Source organism: Leucopleurus acutus (assembly GCF_964270905.1).
Source record: "Leucopleurus acutus genome assembly, chromosome: 12".
In the NCBI taxonomy this organism is placed as follows: Eukaryota; Metazoa; Chordata; class Mammalia; order Artiodactyla; family Delphinidae; genus Leucopleurus; species Leucopleurus acutus.
The window spans coordinates 13,143,945-13,167,021 of NC_139154.1; the positions used below are offsets into that span (position 1 = coordinate 13,143,945).

General features: G+C 37.8%; 1 protein-coding gene across 2 annotated transcripts in view; it reads right to left on the reverse strand.

Moving 5' to 3' along the window:
- The window catches only part of LOC309969900 (E3 ubiquitin-protein ligase RNF103), a 124,796-nt gene that overhangs the window by 56,896 nt on the left and 44,823 nt on the right, over window positions 1–23,077 (reverse strand). The window contains exon 1 of one of the 2 annotated variants that reach the window (XM_082851955.1): window positions 22,267–22,380. The exons of the other annotated variant lie outside the window; for it this stretch is intronic. Coding sequence (XP_082708081.1) covers window positions 22,267–22,311 — 45 coding nt within the window. The 5' untranslated portion in view covers window positions 22,312–22,380. Of the gene's footprint in view, window positions 1–22,266; window positions 22,381–23,077 lie in introns of those variants that run through there. 2 annotated transcript variants of the gene reach the window in all.

Sequence of the window (23,077 nt, forward strand, 5' to 3'; positions counted from 1 at the left end):
CTTTAGCATTCATCCATGAATACATGAACTAAATGGCATTAAAAAATTAATATCCTGGGCTTCCCTGGTGGCGCAGTGATTGAGAGTCCGCCTGCTGATGCAGGGGACACGGGTTCGTGCCCCAGTCCGGGAAGATCCCACATGCCGCGGAGTGGCTAGGCCCGTGAGCCATGGCCACTGAGCCTGCGCCTCCGGAGCCTGTGCTCCGCAACGGGAGAGGCCACAACAGTGAGAGGCCCGTGTACAGCAAAAAAAAAAAAAAAAAAATCATATCCTTAAGATGTATTTCCAATAAATTTCACTTTTTAATGACTTTAAAATTATTTAACAAAATCTGTAAAATATTTATTATTCATCAACTCTAATAACTCCACCCAGATGAAATATTAAAGCACTTAAAACTGTATGGTTATACAATTTTAAAAGTTAATGTTAGCTTTAAATATATATATATTTTTAAATGAAATTCATGTAACTATACTTAGCCATTTTTTAAATAAATTTGATTTATTTATTTATTTTTAAAATTTTGGCTGCTTTGGGTCTTCGTTGCTGTGCACAGGCTTTCTTTAGTTGTCGCGAGCGGGGGCTACTCTTTGTTGTGGTGTGCGGGCTTCTCATTGTGGTGGCTTCTCTTGTTGCACTGCATGGGCTCTAGGCACATGGGCTTCAGTAGCTGTGGCACGCAGGCGCAGTAGTTGTGGCACATGGGCTCTAGAGCGCAGGCTCAGTAGTTGTGGCACATGGGCTTAGTTGCTCCACAGCATGTGGGGTCTTCCTGGACCAGGGCTTGAATCCGTGTCCCCTGCATTGGCAAGCAGATTCTTAACCACTGCGCCACCAGGGAAGCCCTACTTAGCCATTTTAAAATGTACAATTCAGTGGCATTTAGTGCCTTTACAATGCTGTGCAATCAACAGTTCCCTATAGTCTCAGAAATTTTTCAATATATCAGAAGAACACACTATAACCTATAAATAATCTTCCCCTATGACCATCCTCCCTCCCATTCCCTGGCAAAAACTAATTTGCTTTTATGTCTTTTGATATGCTTATTTTGATATTTAATACAAAAGAAATCATATAATATGTGGTTTTTTGTGTCTGGCTTTTTTCATTAGGTATAGTGGTTTTGAGGTTCATCTATGTTGTACCATGTATCAACATTTTTAGTTTTTTTTTTTTTTGATGTGGACCATTTTTAAAGCCTTTATTGAATTTGTTAAAATACTGCTTCTGTTTTATGTTTTAGTTTTTTGGCTGCGAGGCATGTGGGATCTTAGCTCCCTGACCAGGGATCAAACCCTCACCCCCTGCACTGGAAAGTGAAGTCTTAACCACTGGACTGCCAGGGAAGTCCCTATCAACATTTTTTATGGCTGAATATTACATTGAGTGTACATACAACACAAATTGTTTATCCATTCACCCAGTGATGGACATTTGGGTTGCTTCTATGTTTTGGTTACTGTGAATATGAACATCTGTATACAAGTATTTGTTTAAGTACCTATTTTCAATTCTTTTGGGTATAAACCTAGGAGTGAAATTGCTGGGTCATATGATAGTTCTATTTTATATTTTTGAGGAACTCCACAACTTTTTTTCAAAGGGGCTTCACCATTTTACATTCCCACAAGCAATGTACAAGGGTTCCTATTTCTCCACATCCTTATCAACATTTATCTTCCAATTTTTTGATTATAGCCAATCTGTTGGACCTGTTGAAAGAGCATCTCACTATGATTTTGATTTGCGTTTCCTTAATGACCAATAAAGTTGAATATCTTTTCATGTGTTTGTTGGCCATTTGTATATCTCCTTTGGAGAAATGTCTATTGATGTCTTCTATCCATTCAGCTGTCTTTTTATTGTTAAGTTATATGAGTACTTTATACATTCTGATAGTAAACCCTTATCAGATATATAATTTGCAAATATTTTCTCCCATTCCATAGTTTATCTTTTTACTTGTTTGATACTGTCCTTTGATACACAAAAGCTGTTAATGAATTCCAATTTGTCTATTTTTTTCTTCTGTTGCTTGTGCTTTTGGTGTTATAGCAAAAGAATCCATTTCCAGATATGAGGTCATGAAGGCTTACCTTTATGTATTTTCTGAGTTTTATAGTTTTAGGTCAAAGACTTTAATTTCGGTCTTTGATCCAAGTTAATTTCTGTATATGGAGTGAGGCAGGGGCCCAGCTTCGTTTCTTAACATGTGGATATCCACTTGTCACAGACCTTGTTGAAGAGACTATCTTTCTCTCACTGAATGATCTTGGCACCCTTATAGAAAATCAACTGGCCACAGATGTATGGGTTTACTTCTGGGATCTCAATCCTATTCCATTGACTGATCTATACATCTATCCTTATGCTAATACCACAGTTTTAGTTACTATAGCTTTATGGTAAGTTTTGGAATCTTGAACTGTGGGTCCTCCAAATTTGTTTTTCTTTCTCAGTATGGTTTTGGCTATTTGGAACCTGTTGTATTCCATGTGAATTTGTGGCTCAACTTTTCCATTTCTGCAAGAAAGGCATTTGGAGTTTTGACAGGCACTGCACTGAATCTGCAGATCACTTTGGTGGTACGGCCATCTTAACAACATTAAGTCTTGCAATCCATAAACTTGGAATTTCTTCCTGTAATTTTTTGTAGTTTTCAGTGTACAAAAGTACTGTTTCTTTGGTTAAATTTATCCCTCAGTATTTTATCATTTTGGATGCTACTGTAAATGAAATTTTAAAATTTCCCTTTTAGATTTTTCATTGCTAGTATAAAGAACACAACTGATTTTTAAAATATTTACCTTGAAACCTGCAACTCTGTTGAATTCACTTATAACTAATTTTCTGGTGCACGAGGAATCTTTAGCATATTCTATCTGTGGAATCATGTTATCTGCAAATTAATAGGTTTACTTCTTATCAGTGTGGGTGCTTTTTATTCCTTTCTCTTGCTCAACTGCTCTGGCTAGGACTTCTAATGCAATGTTGATTAGTAGCAAAACATCTGGTGTCTTTGTCTTGTTCCTGATCTTAGGGAAAAAGCTTTCAGTCTTTCACAATTTATAATGTATAATGAAGTATAAGGTTAGCTGTCGATTTTCATAAATGCCCTTTATCATGTTAGGGAAGCTCCCTTCTATTCCTAGTTCGCTGAGTGTTTTTATCATAAAAAGTATTTACATATTTTTGTTCCAAGTATAGTTATTTCAAGCATAAAAGTATTACATTAGGAGAAATCTATAGGAGAAAGTGGAATAGAAAAAAATAGAGATTCTCGTTCAAAGAGAAAAAAAAAATGAAAACTGTCTGACTATAAATAAGAACTTGTGCATGTATGTTTTAAATGAACATTGATAGGTATCGAATCTCTGTGATACTTTTAGAAGTGTCCTAACAATTCTATTCAAACACAACAACATTTACTATATACAAAAAATCATACCATTTGCAACTGTTAAAACTCATGATAAAAATATAAAATACTGATTTACAAATGTCCAAGGGGAACACAGGTACTCAAAATTACTGTAGGTGATACATCCAGAAATATGAAGACACTGTTATAATCTAACCAGAACTTTCAGAAAGAGCAGGAAAGAAAATTCAACGTTCAAACAGTCAAATGTTTACTGAGCACCCACTACAACCTGTTCAATGTGCTAGGCACCACTCAATGTGCTAGTGATACAGCAGGAGACGATATAAAGAATTATGAACCTACATTCTAATGAGGACAGACAATAAGCAAATAAACATGTAAATGTATACTAGGTCAGAAAATTAGTGCTAGGGAGAAAAATAAAGCAAGGAAGTAGGACAAGGGGAGTTGGGAAAGGATTACTTTATACGTGAAGATGAAAGAAAGTTCAATGGCTGAGGTGACTTTTGAGAAGAGACCTGAAGACACCTGCAAGGGAACCATGTGACTATCCACTATCCAGATAGGGGGAGGGGCTATGGCATTTTACTCTGTGTAAGAACAAAAGCCACTAAGAGACCTAGGCAAAAGAGTGTCCTTCAATACAGACTAAGGAATGGGGGTACAAGACCAGGTTTGATTAAATAATTTTTAAAATTAATTTATTTATTTATCTTTGGCTGCACTGAGTCTTCGCTGCTGCGCACAGGCTTTCTCTAGTTGAGGTGAGCAGAAGCTACTCTTCGTTGCAGTGTGCAGGTTTCTCATTGTGGTAGCTTCTCTTGTTGCGGAGCATGGGCTCTAGGTGTGCGGGCTTTAGTAGTTGTGGCATGTGGGCTCTAGAGCACAGGCTCAGTAGTTGCGGTACACGGGCTTAGTTGCTCCACGGCATGTGGAATCTTCCAGGACCAAGGCTCGAACCCATGTCCCCTGCATTGGCAGGCAGATTCTTAACCCCTGAGCTACCAGGGAAGTCCCTGATTAAATAATTTTTGTTTGAACTAGCACCTTTAATATAACTATTTCATTTCAGGTTTATAGAAAAATATTTATCATCTATTACACATAAATAATCATATAAGGCAGTGAACTACTCCTAATCCTGTATATGATACACTAAATCTGTTTAATTTTTTTTTCCAGCAGTTACTGGAATTCCAGGAACAATGCCTAGTATAAATTTCACAATGCAAATTTATACCTGAAAATTAGGCAGAATGAACAACTGCAGTGGTTTTTAAGCTTGTTTTTAGTAGCAGAATCCTTCAAATAAGTGTAACATGGAACTCCACAGATACAAAAAAGATTATGATAATGTACATTTATCACGTAGGTTCAGGTTCAAAACTTTTACTAATATAAAGCAAATAAATGAGAATACTCTGTCCCGATGAAAGATAAAACTCTAAATTAGTTGTTACGATGTTATACCAACTTCAGCATCCAGTGTCTTCCGTATTGTTTTACATGTCTAGTATTGAAAAATTCTAATTCAAAGAGATTAAGAAACTATTTTATTACATCTGTTTACCATTACAGTTACTTAACAATTTGCCTTTTAATTTAAGGCTGTCCATTGTTTAAATGAATCTAGAAGACTGAAAGCAAAGTCATTTAAAAATGGTTGTTTCAAAATTTATCATTACATTATATAACTGCTCATGTTCATTAAGGGGTGAACATTCAATTTAAGACAATAAATGGCAACAGTGAAATGACTTTTGTAAAAACACACTGCTGCATTGTTTGCAGTAGCGAAAGTCTAGAAATTACCTAAATGTATATCAACAGCAGACTAGTTAAACACATAAGAGAATTTCCATAAGTGAACAGTATATTCTAATTAAAGAGAGAAAGGCAATTCACTGAGGACTACCCATGGAATTAATTCTCAAAATATAAATGAAAATAGCAAGGTAAAGAATGTGTACAGTATAACATTACATATGTTAAAGGGAGAGAAAGAGGAAAGAGAGGGAGAGGCTAAAGGAGAGAAGGAAGGAGCAGGAAAGGGGAGGAAGAGAGGGAGGTGAAAAAAGGGAGAGAGATATATAAATATGTCTCTATACATTCATATATTATGGAATATCGATAGAAAAATCCACAGGAAATTAGGCTGTCTTCAAAGATAGAAACTGAATTAATTTGTGAACAAGAGTGAAAGGGAGATTTACTTTTTCCTGTAATTTAGGATACACTTTGCTGCCTCTTGAATTTTATAATATGTGCAAATATAACCTATTTCAAGAAATACTTCTTAAAAAAATAACATAAAAAAAATTATGAAGAAAGTCCAGGTTCAGAAGCTGTTTTAAATCATCCCTGTTTGGAATAAATACTTTAAAATTCTACCTTGTAATATTAGAATATTCATTAAGGCTATTTTTAAAAAATTGCTTTAGATGCCACACAGTCTTCTCTGTTAGACAACTACCCAAAACTTTAAAATAGTTCAATGTGAACCCAAATTTTGCTTCACTTTCGTAAGTGACAACCAGCAGTTTCTAAAATTAAAAAGTTTTAAAAAGTAAAATGTATGACAAATGATGATAATTGAAGACTAAAGTCAACCTGTCTTCATTATAGGGGAAAATAGTAATTAATTTACCTACTTTTATTTCCAAACCAGAATAACAAGTTTTCTGATTTAGTGCAAAATGTATTTTCATCTCTGTAAAAAGACTTCAATGTTACAAGTAATACACCTCATTGTGAAGGATCACTGTATATCATATATGGGGTAGCAGCTCAGGAAAATGAGAGCAAGAAAGAGAAATGTGCAAATGATACAACACAGAGAAGAATATAATATGCACTTAGTGAGAAAATAAAGATTCAAACAAAGACATTAAAGAAAGGTTTAATCTAAAGGGGGATAATTTCAAAAAGATTTGGAGAGTTCCATCTCTGCCTAGATATAGAAAGCTGAGAAGACCCTCAAGACGGTAAGACAAAGCTGAATGAACTACAAAATAACTTTTCCTGAACCTGTTGAAAAGCTCAGGTCACAAGGCAACAGTGCAGCATGAAATCTAAAGAAAGGCACTTCTAAGAAAAGAGGGAACACCAGCACTGAATCATCTGTGGCATAGCCTGGATGGCAGGCACCTTAAAAGCAAGTGAAGAAAATTCAGTTAATTTTCTAAATAAATTGATAAAGTCCAATTGTGGGTTAGTGGACAGCAAAGAACCTCAGGAGCCACAATTACAATGGGAGTTCACATCAACTTTCAGGTTCTTCAAATGGAAATGGCATAAAAATGCTGAAACGTACCCAAAGAATGCCTTCATCGGCTCACAAAACTTGACACAGCTGAAGAAAGAATCAACAAACTTGAAGAAAAGTCAATAGAAGTTACCCAAACTAAAAAAAAGAATAAAATAAAGCAAAGTATCCAAGAGCTATGAGATAATAACAAATGGTCTAACACATGTGTAATTGGTATCCCAGCAGGAAACGAGAGAAGAGAGCGTAAGTATTTGAAGAAACAATGGCTGAAAATTTTCCAAAAATAATGAAAAATATCAAACCACAGATGCAGGAAGCTGAGAATCCCAAATAAGGTAAATATCAAAAACAAAACAAACAAAAAATACAATGTAACACCACACAACACACCTAAACACATTATATTCAAGATGCTGAAAATCAGAGATAAAATCTTAAACCCAGCTAGAGAGGAAAAAAGTATGCATTAATGACAAAGGAACGAAGATAAGAAGTACATCAGACTTCTCAAAAGAAACTATGATCAGGAGATAACGGAGAGACATCTTTAAAATGCTGAGAGAATTTAAAAAATCCTCTCAATCCAAAATTCTATATTGGTGAAAATATCATTCAAAGTGAAGACAACTTCCAGATTCAGCTCTGATATATAGAGATTGTAAGTCATCACTCCCATCTATAAAACAAGGGGAAAAAACAACAACTTTTCTTTGATTCAACAGAAAACCAAGGTTATAGGGCAAACTGCCATCCTGCAATGTGGAGAGAGAGGTGAATACAGAGAGTGACAGTTGAGATACGCTTACCTGGACCACTGGAAGGAACATTTAAATGGTAATTTCGACTAATTGCTGGTAGATGAGTGTGGACTACCATGAGAATGAAACTCCTAGGGCCCCCAAAACTTTCATGGGCTTTACCTCCAAGAACCACAGAAGTTTCTCGTGGTGAAAAAGCAAGAAAGATACCCCTGTTTCTCTGGCAGGAAGAAAAGAAAAGTAACCATTCTGAAATATTCACACAGTGTTGTTCTTCCTAAAAAAGGCCTATTCTCCAGTAAAACAAACCTTACTAGAGCCTTATCTCACCCTGGAGACGGGCGTTTATCTGACATTATCTGCTTTCTCCTAGTCTTCCTAGGTCACTGGGAGTGGGCAGGAAGCTAAGAAACACTTGTGAACACCATGTCCAGGGACACAGGTCACTAAAACACTGAGTTTAATAAGATTAGAGAATGCTTCCAGTCCCCCACACCTTACTACCACACCAATAGGGTTCCAGTATAACAATGCATTAGAGATAAAAGAGATGCAAGATGCATGCCCTATCTAAAGAGGAGTTTTTGTGGATGCCCAAGATAACAAGAGAAATAAAAACAAGGAGAGTAGAGGAACTTTAAGCCTCTGGCACCTACAGCCACAGCAAACATTAACATAGCCAAACCCCTGGCCTGATGACCATAAAACCTCATACTGAAGACCTATTTACCTCATTTCCTATTACCCCACACATCATGTCCAGTTTTCAACAAAAAATTACAAAGCATTCTAAAAGACAAGAAAAAGCACAGTCTGAAGAGACAAAGTAAGCATCAGAACCAGACTTACATATGACATAGGTATTGACATTTTCTGGCTCTTGCGGGAAAAGTAAACATTACCCAAGAAGAGACAGGTAATGTAAGCACAAAGATGGAACCATTAAGCATCAAAAAGAAATGCTAGAAATATAAAACACGTTAATATTATAACAGAAATGAAGACTGCATTTGACGAATTCATCAGTACATAAGACATAGCCAAGGAACAGATCAGTGAATCTGAACCAGTGAATAGAAACTTGCAAAACTGAAATGCAATCGGAAGAAGAATGAAAACAAACAGAAGAGGACATCTAAGAACAGTGGACAATTTCAAAAGATGTAACATACACATAATTGAATACCAAAAGGAGAAAAAAAGAGAAAACAGTACAGAAAAATATGAAATAATAATGGCTGAGAACTTTCCAAAATTAATGACAGATCCCAAACCATGGATAAAGGAAGCAAAGAGAAGACAAAGTAGGATAAGAATCCAAAAAATGACAACTAGTTATCTCATTTCAAAATGGGGAACACGAGAACAAAGAGAAAGTTTTGAAAGACAGAAAAAACATACCTCACCTACAGGGGAACAAAGATAAGAATTACAAAAGACTCCTTGTTAGAAACTATGGCAGCAAGAAGAGAGTGGAGTGAGATAAAGGGCTGGAGAAAAAATCACCAACCTAGAATTCTACATCCAGCAAAATTATCTTTCAAAAGAGAAGTAAAGACTTTATCAGACAAACAAAAATTGAAGGAATTCATCACAGCAGATCTAGATTACCAGAAATGTTTTTTAAAAGTTCTTCAGGGAGAAGCAAAATTATACAGGTCAGAAACTGGGACATATATAAAGTAAGAATATTAGGGAAAGAATAAATGAAGACAAAATATTTTTTCTTATTCTTAACTTTTTTTTTTTGGCTGTGTGGCATGGCTTGTGGGCTATAAGTTCCCCAACCAGGGACTGAACCCATGCCCCAGAAGTGAAAGCGCTGAGTCCTAACCACTGGACCACCAGGGAATTTCCTATTCTTCAAGTAATAATAGTGACAGTATATTGGGTGAAGATAGAATATGGATAACTGAAATGAATGAGAGCAATATCATAATGGACAGAATACACTGTTTAAAGGTATCTGCATTACATGTGAAACAGTATAATGGCATTTGAAGTTAACTTAATTACAAATGTATATTTCAAAATCTGGGCCAATAACTAAAAACTTTTACAAACACATAATTGATACACTAATAGATGAGATTAAATGAATCATATGAAAGGTTCAGTGAAAACCAGACAGGGTAAAGCAAGAAAGCGAGAGAGAGAGAAAGAGAGAAAAAAAGAAAGAGTCAACTATACATTGTCTACAAGACTAAGGTTAAAAGTAAATATAAAGACTAACATTAAAAGTAAAAGGAAGGAGAAATATACCATGCAAACACTAATCAAAACCAAGCTCTCTCCTATCTCACACAGTATATAGAAATTAACTCTACATTAGTCAAAGACCTAGATATAGGAGCTAAAACTATAAAACTCAGAAGAAAATACTGAGTTTTATATGGGATAAATCATCATAACTTTGGATTTGTATTAGAAACATCCCAAAAGCATGAGCAAAAAAAAAAAAAAAGAAAATACATATATTGAACTTCATCAAAATTAAAAACTGTACATCAAAGAATATTATCAGAAAAATAATAAGATCACCTATATAATGAGAGAAAATATTTACAAATTATATACCTGATAAAGGTCTTCTAAAAAATATATAAAGAATACGTACAACTCAATAACAAAAAGACAACCCAATTAAAAAACAGGCAAAGGGCATAAACAGACATTTCTCTGAAGGAGATATACAAATGGCCAAAAGGCACATGAAAAGATATTCAACCTCACTTGTCATTAAGGGAATATAAATAAAACCCACAAGATACCACTTCACATAAAGCATATTGACTATAATAACAGAATTAGCTATAATCAAAAATATAAGTGTTAGCAAGGAGAGAAATAGGAACACTTGTACATTGCTGGTGGGAAGGTAAAATGGTGAAGCCACTGTGAAAAACAGTTATAGAGTTCCTCAAAAAGGTAAATAAATTCTACTCCTAGGTATATACCCAAAAGAATTGAAAATAGGTACTCAAAAAATATTCATATGAGAATGTTCAAAACAGCACTATTCACAACAGTCAAAAGGTTGAAACAACTCAAATGTCTATCACTGGATGAATGCATGAGTTGTGAGATATGCATGCAATGAAATATCATTCAGCCATAAAAAGGAAGTACTAGCTACATCATGGATGAACCTTGAAAACACTGTAGTAAATGAAAGAAGCCAGACATAAAAGGCCCATATATTGTATGATTCCACTTATAAGAAATTAGAATAGAAAACAGATTGGTAGTCACCAGATGCTGGAGGGAGATTAGAATGGGCGGTAACTGCTTAGAGGGTACAGGGTTTTACTTTAGAGTGATGAAAATGTTTTGGAACTAGATAGAGGTGGTGGTTGCATGTTATGAAGGTACCAAATGCCACTGAATTGTTCAGGGTAAAATGGTTCATTTTATGTTATGTAAATTTCACATCAATGAAAATAAAGAAGTAAAGAAAGAAAAAAGAAAGAGAGGGAGTGTGGGAGAAAGAAAGGAAGGAAAAAAAGGAGGGTAGCTGTATTAAGACAAAGCAGACTTCAGAACAAAAAAACTTATCAGGACAACAGAGGCATTAAGTAAGGATTCAATAAGAAAACAAAACAATCCTTAGTGTGCATGCACCTAAAAACAGAGCATCAAAATATATGAGGCAAAAATTGATAGACCTGAAAGGGGAAATGGACAAATCCATGTTATAGCTGAAGAATTCAAAACCTCCCTTGAGATAATCAACAAATGGAACAGAGAGGAAATCAGTAAGGATATAGCTGACCTGAACAGAACTATCAGTCAGCTTGATCTAATTAACATTTATAGAATACTCTGTCCAACAACAGAACACATAGATTTCTCAAGCTCACATGGAAATACTCCTCAAGACAGACCACTTTCTGGGCCATAACACACACACTCTAACAAATTTTTAAAAAAATAGAAATCATACAAAGTGTGTTCTGAGACCACAATGGAATGAAGCTAGAAATCAGTAACAGAAAAATAGCTGGAAAATTCCTAAATTTTGGAGATTAAACAACACACATCTAAGTAACACATGGGTCAAAGAAAAAGTCTCAAGATAAATTTAAAATTATTTTGAATTAAATTAAAGTGGGAATAAATACAACTTATGAAAATGTGTAGGGTGCAGCAAAAGCATTGGGAAGTTAATTTATAGCATTAAATGCATATATCAAGAGAGAGCTAAACATCAGTAATCTAAGATTCCACCTTAGGAAACTAAAGAAAGAAGAGCAATTTAAGCATCAAGCAAGCAGAAGAAAAAAAACAATAAAAATTACAGAATCAATGAAATTGAAAAGAGGAAAGTACAATAATAGAAAATCAATGAAACCAAAATCTGGCTCTTTAAACAGATCAATAAAATAGATACGCCTTTAGCCAGGCGAACAGAGAAAAAAAGAGAGAAGACAAGTTTACCAATATCAGAAATGCAAACGGGGTCATCACTACTGATTCCATGGAGAATAAAAAGACAATAAAGGAATATTATGAACAATTCTATGCTCACAAACTTGGTAAACTAGATGAAAGGGACCGATTACTTGAAAGCCTACTAAAACTCACACAAGGAGAAGTAGATTATCTGAATAGGCCTATTACTATTAAAGCAATTGAATCGGTAGTTAATAACTTCCCAACAGAGAAAGTATCAGGCCCAGATGGTTTCACTGGTGAATTCTACCAAAGATTTAAGGAAGTAATGATAACAATTCTCTACAAAATCTTCAAGGAAATATAAGAGTGAATATTTCTTAACTCATTCTATGAGGCCAGCATTATCCTAATATCAAAACCAGATAAAGACATTACAAGAAAGGAAAACTACAGACCAGTATCTCATGAATGCAAAAATCCTCAACAAAACGTTAGCAAATTGAGTGTAAAATTACATAAAAAGAATCATAAACCACAACCAAGTGTGATTTATTCCAGGTATGCAAAGCTGGTTCAACATTCAAAAATCAGTCACTGTAATCCACCACACATCAATAGGTTAAATAAGAAAAATCATATGAATTGACACAGGAAAACCATTCTCCTATACTCACAATAAAAACTTTCCACAAACCTGAATAAAAGGAAAATTCCTCAATTTAATTAAAAAAAAAACTGCAACCCCACCCTCACCCCAAACTATAGCTAACATCATAATTAATGGCAAGAAATTAGAAGCTTTGCCCCTAAGATAAGGAACAAGGCAAGGATATCATCTCTCTCTACTCCTATTCAACAGTGTAATGAAGTCCTAGCTAATACAATAAGAAAAGAAAAGGTACACAAATTTGGGACAAAACAATTAAACTGATGTGTGTGTGTATATATATATATATTTATTTATTTACTTATATTTATATTTATATATATTTGTTGTTGATTCTTTGGAATGGATATAAAAAATCTCCAAGAACTCCAAGAATTAACAAGCAAATATAGCAAGGTCATAGGACAGAAGATTAATATACAAAAGTTAACTGCTTTCCAGTATATCAGTAATAAACAATTGGAATCTGAAATTTTAAAAACATTTACCATAGCACCAAACAAAACAATAAAACACTTGGGTAAAAAATCTAACAATACATAAAGGATATACATGTAGAAAACTACAAAACGTTAATGAAAGAAATCACAGACATAAATAAATGGAGAGATATTCCATGTTCATGGATTGGAAGACTAAACACCAATATATCGGTTCTTCCCAACTTCATCTGTAGATTCAATGCAATCCCAATCAAAATCACCAGAATCTATTCTGTAGATATCAACAAACTGATTTTAAAGTTTATATGGAAAGGCAAAAATGCCCTGGAGTAACCAAGACAACCGTGAAGAAAAACAATGCTGGAGGATTCCCCATTACCCAACTTGAAGACTTAATATAAAGCTACAGTATTCAAGACAGAGTAGTTGGCCAAAGAACAGACACATAGATCAACAGACCAGAATAATTAGACCCACACAAATATGCCCAACGGATGATATAACAAATAGATATTTTTTCTCACAATTGAAGGAAACTAGTTTTTAAATGCCCTAAATTCAAATCTTCCCAATAATGCTGATTAAGCTCAATCTCCATTTTATTAACGTCCAAAATGCTAAATTCTACTTTCTGTTTATACTTCGTGAACTATATCTATGATTAGAACCCGGAGGCATGAATTGGAGCAATTTAATAACTACATAAAAGGTGGCAACTAGCCGATAGAACAGTTTCACATGACCACCAGAAAATCTTGCTTTCCCCAAATGTTATTAATAGTCAGAAGAATAAAGAACATATTTTCTGAACTTGGTCTTCATATCTCAGCTTAAATGTTACTTTGGGAGGCCTTCTGTGACCCCTGGGATAAGTTAAACCCACTTGCAGTATAATTAGGCAGAACCCTATATCTCCTCTCTTTTGTAAACATTACATTAATTATACTAAACTAACATAATTATATATAACTAATATACTGATATTAATGTGTTTACACATTATAGACTGTATGGCTCCAGCAGGTCAAAGACCTTTTCTTATTCACTAACCCCTTGTGCCCCTGGCACAAAGCAAATGCTCAATAATTATCTGTTGAATTTAACTGCATAAAATATGTGTTGTGAAGAAGAGGCATAAAATTTCAGTCATCAGAAACACCAAAAATCTATGTTTTTAAATGTCAAAGAGAAAAAGGTTCATAAAACTGGTCAAAATTTTTTCTTTAACTTACAAAATCGAAAGGGATTTTGTGAAAGAAAAAATTCCTAAAAGAAATGGGAATAACCAAAATTATCCAGCCATGACCCAGATCCGTAGTTCTCAACCTCACTCCACACAGAAGTTACCTGGGACATTTAAACAATACCAATTTAATTGGGCTAGTAATAGAGCCCAAATGACAGGTAGTACTTAAAATTTCTTCAGGTGAACTAATGTTCTGTTAGGGTAAAATACAGTCCAGTACAAAGAGCTCAAGAAACTGTCTCAAACAAGTCTCACAACTGGAAAGATCACTACAATAAACAAGAAAATGAAAACTGATAAAATGGAAAATTAACAAACCTTTATTTAGTACCAATAGTTTTAGTAATAAACAAAAAGCATTTATAATTTATAAGTTAAGCAGAACATAAGCAAGGAGTACAGTATAAAGAAAAATCAAATTGTAAATCAGACAGTATGCTGTGAAAACCATAAGAACTCTACAGAGAATTTCACACTATCAAGATATATACTTTATTCAAATTCATTCATAGAGTCTACTACATGTCAAGCCAACTAGGCACAGGAAACTAAAACAAATAAAAGTGTGTTTTCTATAAACAATGTGGAAACAAATGGTAAGCCAAATGGAAAACAAGATGATTGAATCCCTGTTCTCATCCTTCATTGAAATTAATTAAGTGGATTGAAGACTTAAATACAGAATGCAAAACTATGTTACTTTAAGAAGACAGTATAGGAGAATACCTTTATGATTTCAGATTAGGAAAGGATTTCTTCTTTTTTTTTTTTTAGGAAAGGATTTCTTTTAAAAGACACAAAAATCAATAAGCATAAAGGAACAGAGTGATATTCTTATTTATACTGAAATTAAGAATTTTTACTCATCATAAGATACCATTTAAAGGAAGGAAAAAGTTCAGAAAATTGGTGAAGCTATTTGTAACCACATAAATGGGAACAAAAGCATTTATAAAGCCTTGGTATCCAGAATATATAAAGACCTGTATCCAGGATACATAAAGATTTCCTATGAATCCATGTCTTTTTTTTTTTGAATTCTGAACTTTGTATGTGAAAACCCACAGGATGAACGTGTCTCTGAATGATGTTATCTTCTTCCAGAGAAGACCTAATTTGCTTCAGGCAAACATCTAGCCTAAGAACACTGACAACTGGTTATTAATTAAGCTTAATAAATCCGATCAGGGATAGGGATGATTTGACACTGGACATCAGTCTTTGTAAAGGCCGGTTTATTCCCAGTTCACAGTTCCCACTAAGGTGTATCCTTTCAGAGTTCTAACCAAAATCCTTGGGGACTTAAATGAGTCCCTCATCCTTTGTGTGCCCTGAACTCCAATTTTTGAACCCCCTAACCACAGGATGTCAAAATCTCTCCTCAAATTCTCAGTTTCTCAATACTGCATGAGGAATTAGAGGATCTCTTTAGGGGGAAAAACTGGTCCCAAATGACTGGGCTCATGTAATTGAGCTTCCCACTTCTCTCAGATCTTGATTTTGCAATTCTTCACTACCTTGGTAGTTTTCAGTAATTTCAAATGGTTATACTTTTAATCTAGCTCTTCTAGTTATTTTCAGCAGGAGGGTTGGCTCAAAAAACCTAGTCTCTAATCACCTTCATAACTTTTTAAAGAATATATTTCTTTCTTCTAATTAAAAGGCCTAGAAGCAAGAACACTCCAGTAGTAATAAGCACCACAAGCACCTAAATTTTGGTTTCTAAATACCATTCCCACTAAAAGAAATTTGTACTCCTTGGAGAAATTGTTGATTCCACGTATCAGGGTGGGATATACAAATCACACTGCTATAGACAGAATGTTTGTATCCTCCCAGTTGCGATGTTGAAACAGTCCTCAATGTGATGGTATCTGGAGGTGGGGCCTTTGGGAAATGATTAGGTCATGATGGCAGAGCCCTCATGAAATGAGTTTAGTGCCTTATAATAGAGACTCCAGAAAGCTTGATCCCCCTTTCTGCCCATGTGAGGGCACAGTGAAAAAATGGTCACCTATGAACTAGGAATCAGGTCGTCATCAGACACTGAATCTGAGGGTTCCTTGACCTTGGACTTCTCAGCCTCCAGTACTGTGAGAAATAAATTTCTACTGTGTATAAGCTACCAAGTCTGTGGCATTTTGTTATAACAGCCCAAATGGACTAAAACAGATATCTAGTTAAAAGTAAATTCCTCTCCCACTTTTGACCCTCAGCTACCTAGCTCCTCTCCCTGAAGGTGATGTCTGTATAAAGGACTTTGTGTATCCTTCAAGATTTAAAACATATATAAAACTAGAAATTAGCCAAAAACAACAAATATAAGTGAAGTTAGGTCAAAAATTGCCTACTCTGATCACTGTCAGATGGATATAGAGAAGATGGTCAATTAGGGTATCTTCAAATGTGTAAGCATTTTCTCTCACCATCTCTACTTCATGAAACAAATATCTGATAGACACCTTACTCTTATTAAGGGAGTTCAACACTATGCTGAAAAGTAGATGATAAGAAAAACACGATCCTTGCTCTTAAGAAGCTTACAATTTTGCTGAGGACACGAAGTAAAAAAGAAAGTATTCTTCCTGGATAACACTTTACTAATGTCTTCCCGGATCCCCTGAATCCTGTCTAAAACCACGCTCTGCGGTTCCTTCCTCTCCATCACCATCCTGTCAAAAATCTGCTCTTTTCCAGAATTCTCTCAATTTCAGTTCATGATACCAACACTGAGTGGGATGATGGATTTGATGGTGGTGAGGTTAAACAGAAACCTAAGAATCATCTTTGCACTTTCATCCCACATCCAGCAGATAAGCAAATTCTGACTATATATGCTAAATATTTCTAAAACTCCTCCTATCCCTTCTATCCCCGTTTTTGCTCTCAGTTAAGACCAGCATCATCTCTCATCTGGGCCACTTAATTGCTCCATACCGAAGTCTCTTCCCTCCAATTCTTGCTCCAAACCACTATTCTGAATGCTCCCCATCCTTAGTAGGCATGATACATAGGCCTTCATTAATCTGCCCTCTACCTACCTCTCCAATTTGACATCTTACCATTGCATCCCACTCAGATATAACCTTATTTCATCCTTCAACCATTCTAAACTTTTTTCGGGTTCCTCCAACCTACATTCCACACTTCTATACCTTGCATCTGCAGTTTATTTTGTTTGGAATGCCTCTTCTTTCCCAGTTCTATACCAATCCATCCACCTGGCTAATGCCTCTTGTGACAAGACCCAGATAACCTCCCTGACCAGGTCCTCTTCCCTACTCTGAACAGTAAGTTACTCCCCCCACACACTGTGACATCATAGATCTTGTACATACTTATATTATTGCTCTTATTTACCCTAAAATATAAGCATTTGTTCACATGTCACCCTCCCCCAAAACTTGGTATCCTTTGAAGTTGTCCTCCAGTGTCTTATTTTTGCAAACCTGATGTCAACCCAATATACACTAAAATATCTCAATAAACATTTGTTGTATTAACTAAGTGAATGAAGCCTTCTCTTTTCCTCCATCTCCCTTTCTCATTTTCTTCCCCCTTTGGATAGCAACCCACAACCATGTGTCATGACTCAGTCTATGGATATAAGTTAGTTACATGATTTCAGAATTCTGATGCCATAAAAGGTGACATGTTCTACCCAAAGGCTAAATTAGCAAAGTCCCTAAGTGAGGACAGCACAATTTTCCAGCGGAACCTCGGGTCCAAGAAAAGAATCTCTTTCAAGCATAATCTCAAGTCCTCTTGATTCCCATCCTAAAACAGTCTCAGTTTCTAAATGGATTACAAGGCTCATCCTCAGCAGGCCCAATCCAGTCTTAAATTGGACACTTTAAGATAGAACAAGTTTCACCACTAAGATGTCTCCATCAAAGTATCTGAGATAGCTGGGGGCAAAGACTTTAGTCTGTAAAGCCCCTTATACAGCTAATGTTTCCCTGGAATATCCCTTGAAACACTGCTCATCTTAAAACTACTTGACTTGAAAACTTACTTAATCTTATTCTGATACTCATTCATCACTCAATATTTATTTAGCACCTATTCTGTGCTGCATACTTTATCAAAGCTCTGGGGTCATCACCCATAACATAAATATGTATATGTGACGTGACCTGACTTGCCTGACCTGACTTGTCTCCATGGCCTAAATGACAATGATGATGGTGTGGCGTGGCATGGCTGCACCTGGCCCCTGCTTATTCTGTGCTGGGACCTCATCTTCCAGTCCCCAGTGTAAGGCATACTATAAATCAATCCTAATTCAAGAGTTGCCCAGCTGACTCTACAGCATTTAGTTGGTTCTCTTTTTCCTCTAACTCTTCTCTCTCTGCCAACATTATCTTGGATTTTGGTTTGTTTTTTAAGTTTCCATTATTTAGCTTCTTTTATAAAGTTGAATTTTTAAGTTTTCTCCTTCTCCCTCTCAAAAAAATGCCAAACTAAAACTAAAATGTCAGACATTATTTGTCTTCTTATTCATATACTGGTTCTCAATACTTTACCTGTGCTTCCACAGCTCTATGGAGAAAAAAGTACTTCTCCTTCCTGCTTTATTGGCACTTTCTGGAATTACAAATTCAATGCTAAATAATTGTGGCAGGTGACAAAACAATTTCCTCATAAATCACAAGGTATACAGAGCTTGGCAGAAGCTGAATGTAAAGCAAACAGATACACTCTTCTGACAAATTAGAACAAGGTATAATTAGAACTCAAAGGATAGCTTGGAGTAACGTTAAGAGGAAATTGAAGAAAATCTTGGGCAGGGTATCTCCAGTACCAGTTAAAGTAAATAATCTAACACTAAAATTCCTACTGAAGAGTCAAGAACCTGGACTTCCCAGGTGGTCCAGTGGCTAAGACTCCATGCTCCCAATGCAGGGGGCCTGGGTTTGATCCTTGGTCAGGGAACTAGATCCCACATGCATGCTGCAACTAAGATCCCATGTGCTGCAACTAAAAAAGATCCCACATGCTGCTACTAAAGGTCCTGCATGCCACAACAAAGATCCCTCGTGCTGCAACCAGGACCCAGCGCAACCAAATAAATTAAATATTTTTTAAAAAAAGGAGAGTCAAGAAACAATTCACAGGCAGGAGGTGTGTGGAAAATATGATAGTGGAGGGCTAAATCATTTCTTTTTTTAAAAAAATGTACAGCTTCACTCTAACATTTTTTAAAATTATTTATTTATTTATTTATTTATTTTTGGTTGCGTTGGGTCTTCGTTGCTGTGCACAGGTTTTCTCTAGTTGCATCAAGCAGGGGCTACTCTTCACTGCAGTGCACGGGCTTCTCATTGTGGTGGCTTCTTTTGTTGCGGAACATGGATTCTAGGCGCGCGGGATTCAGTAGTGTGGCACGTGGGCTCAGTAGTTGTAGTTCGCAGGCTCCAGAGTGCAGGCTCAGTAGTTGTGGCGCACGGGCTTAGTTGCTCTGTGGCACGGGGATCTTCCTGGACCAGGATTGAACCCGTGTCCCCTGCATTGGCAGGCGGATTCTTTTTATTTTTTTTTTGCGGTACGCGGGCCTCTCACTGTTGTGGCCTCTCCCGTTGCGGAGCACAGGCTCCGGACACACAGGCTCAGCGGCCATGGCTCACGGGCCCAGCCGCTCCGTGGCATGTGGGATCTTCCCGGACCGGGGCACGAACCCGTGTCCCCTTCATCGGCAGGCAGACTCTCAACCACTGCGCCACCAGGGAAGCCCCTTTTTATTTTTTATTCTTTTTAATTTATTTATTTTATTTATTTTTGGCTGTGCTGGGTCTTCGTTGCTGCGCGTGGGCTGTCTCTAGTTGCGGCGAGTGGGGGCTACTCTTTGTTGTGGTGCACGGGCTTCTCATTGCGGTGGCTTCTCTTTTTGCAGAACATAGGCTCTAGGCACCTGGGCTTCAGTACTTGTGGCACGTCGGTTCAGTAGTTGTGGCTCACAGTTCTAAAGCACAGGCTCAGTAGTTGTGGTGCACAGGCTTAGTTGCTCCACAGCATGTGGGATCTTCCAGGACCAGGGCTCGAACCTGTGTCCCCTGCATTGGCAAGCAGATTCTTAACCACTGTGCCACCAGGGAAGTCCCCCAAATCATTTCTAATCACACAAGTCTGGGAGTGATCACTCCAACCTCTGAACTCCTGTAACTATATATGTGATACCCAATCCAGACTTGTTCTTGAAATGCTTATCTTACTTGCTAGACGATACATTCTTTGGCTGTTTATTTCATCTTTATAATATCCCTCTGGCAGGCATATTTAAAAAAACAACCTCGTGCATCAACCCTGTGATTTTCAGGTTTTAACTTACTTTCACAGGTAGGCAGGCTACCCTATTGGAAGAGTATACAATCTTCGAGCTCTTAGCAATTACATTTATCATTTAAAAGCAGTCTCAGTGCTATTCAAGTAATACATATACTAGAGATCAGATTAAATAGTAATGAGACTGTTTTCCCATAATCTTCTCACTTTATGAATGGCAAACCTAAGACCAAACACTGAAGGTAATAATCCTTCCTAACGTCAAAAATACACTTCTGTAATAACAAGCACCTCAGAATATATACATGCCACAAAATGTGCATCTATATAATGTTATACAGTTTGAAAAGTAATGTCACATACTCTTACCTCATTTAAGATCCACAATTTTTATTTTACCAGGGAGTAAAACTGCGTAAGTTGCCTGAGGGAACTAATAATTATTGAGTGCCTACCGTTCTAGTACCCATCATTAACAAATACGATCAACACATACTTTACGTGCCGACAACCTCATGATGCATGACACTGGTTTTTAAAACAGGCCTGCTAGAGCTGAACATGTAAGACTATTTATTAAATGAAAGATTTTAGGTTTGTTTCCCATTATGTGTAAGTCTGTACTGGGTGCTGTAATTCTTCTCAAACTTTAATGTGCATACTTATCACTGGAGATCTTGTCAGAATTCAAATTGTGATTCAATAGGTCTCAGGTAGGGCTCAAGATTTCTAACAAGGTGCCAGGTGATGCTGATATTGTTGATCTGTATTTTGAAAGCAAGGCTGGACTTCTCTGGTGGCACAGTGGTTAAGAATCTGCCTGCCAATGAGAGCAAGGTTGTAGAATATATAATTTACCCTGGGAGTTCCCTGATAGCCTAGCGGTTAGGATTCCGGACTTTCACTGCCAAGGCCAGAGTGTGATCCCTGGTCGGGAACTGAGATCCCATGAGCAGCCTGGAGCGGCCCAAAACAAAAACACAAATTTACCCTAACTAGCACTACTAGCTAAAACTTAACGTCCTTTCATCTTCAATAACTCTTAAGTGATACTATTATCATTCCTACTTGACACCCAAGACTAAGGCTCAGAGAAATTAACTTTGCCTACATGACAAAGCTGATGTGTGCGGAACCAGATTACAAACTTAGGCACACGGACTCCACAGGGCACTCAACCGCTCCACAGTATCCCGACGTGATCGCAGTTGACAGGCAGATTCTGAAGTCTAAGCCAGATGCAGAGTCGTTATCTCCTGTACCACTCTTCCGAGTGGGGTCCCTGCTATAATTGTGCGTCTGGTGCCAACAGAACGTTGGAGGGCAGGGGAAAGAGATCCAGAGCCTCCCTCTCAATACGGCGCAGTGGGTGGGGAACGCCCGGACCGTCCTGCGGCGGGGACGGTGTCCTCGGGGTACCACGGAACCAGAGGAGGTACGCCAGTTGTCCTCGGGAGGGAGGGAGGGGGCGGGGCCTGCGCCAGGGAAAGGTTCCGGGCGGGACGTACCAACGCGCGCCGGGGAAGGGGTTCCAGAGGCGAGGCCGGCGCTGCTGCCTCCGCGCCCGGAGCCGAGGCCGCGGAAGTCTTAACCCGACCCTCGGCTCCCTTGTGGAGTAGAATACCAGGGTTCTCTTTCGCTACAGCCGTTTCCTAAGAGACTTCCTCCGGCCCCTCAGTCGAGTGGGAGGCCCCGGAAATGGGGGCCGAGCGGCACCTGGCCAGCCGCTGGGGGGAGACTGTCCAGTCGTTTACCAACTCTATCACGCCCCACGCAAACCCACCCACTCCGGTGCCGCCGCCGTAGCACTTACCAGCTCTTTGGGCGGCTTCTCTGGGGTTTTTCCAAACAGCCCCATGGCGAACTGAACTCGTCTCACCCCTCCCGGCTTTCCGTTCCCTGCACCCAGGCAGGTCACGGGCAGCCGCCTGGGTGGGGCCGCTCAGAGGCGAGGAGTCGGGGCGCCAGGAGCAGGGAGCGGCCGCGGGGAGCCTTGGTGCGCATGCGCCGAACTCATGCGCAGACTTGGGTCGGCGGAGTTTTGTCAGAAAGATTGAGGCGATTGCGCACTTTCTGGGAGGGGACCTGTGGGCCCAGGTGGTTCTTCTGAGGCGTAGAGGCGGTTCCTCTGAAAGATGCGAGTTTGTTGACTACACCTGGTGATTGCAGCTGTGCCTGCTCACCTAAACCTGTATGTTGTGGCACCGGAAGTCTGTATCTCTACCCAAACGAGGTACAATACTTTTACAACCACTTTCCTAACATCTTTATCCTTCTGTCCCGTAGGCACCTCACATGCAGCGAGCCAGAAATGACCTCTTCCTCCCGGCAGACCTACTCCTCTCCTCTGTTGTCACTACCGTGACCTAGTCACTAAAACCTGGACATTATCTTTCCTGCCTCTCTTACCAAGTCCCAGCAATTGTAACTTTTCTTTTTTTTTTAAACTCCAGCCCTCCTCTTTCATCCCAAGTGTCACAGCTTCTGTTCGGGCCTTCGCCATTTCCAGCGTGAGTAATTCCTACCTGCCGTGTGTGTGTGTGTGTGTGTGTGTGTGTGTGTGTGTGTGTGTGTGTGTGTGTCTGTGTGTGTGTCTGTGTGTGTGTTCCTGCAGTCCACATACA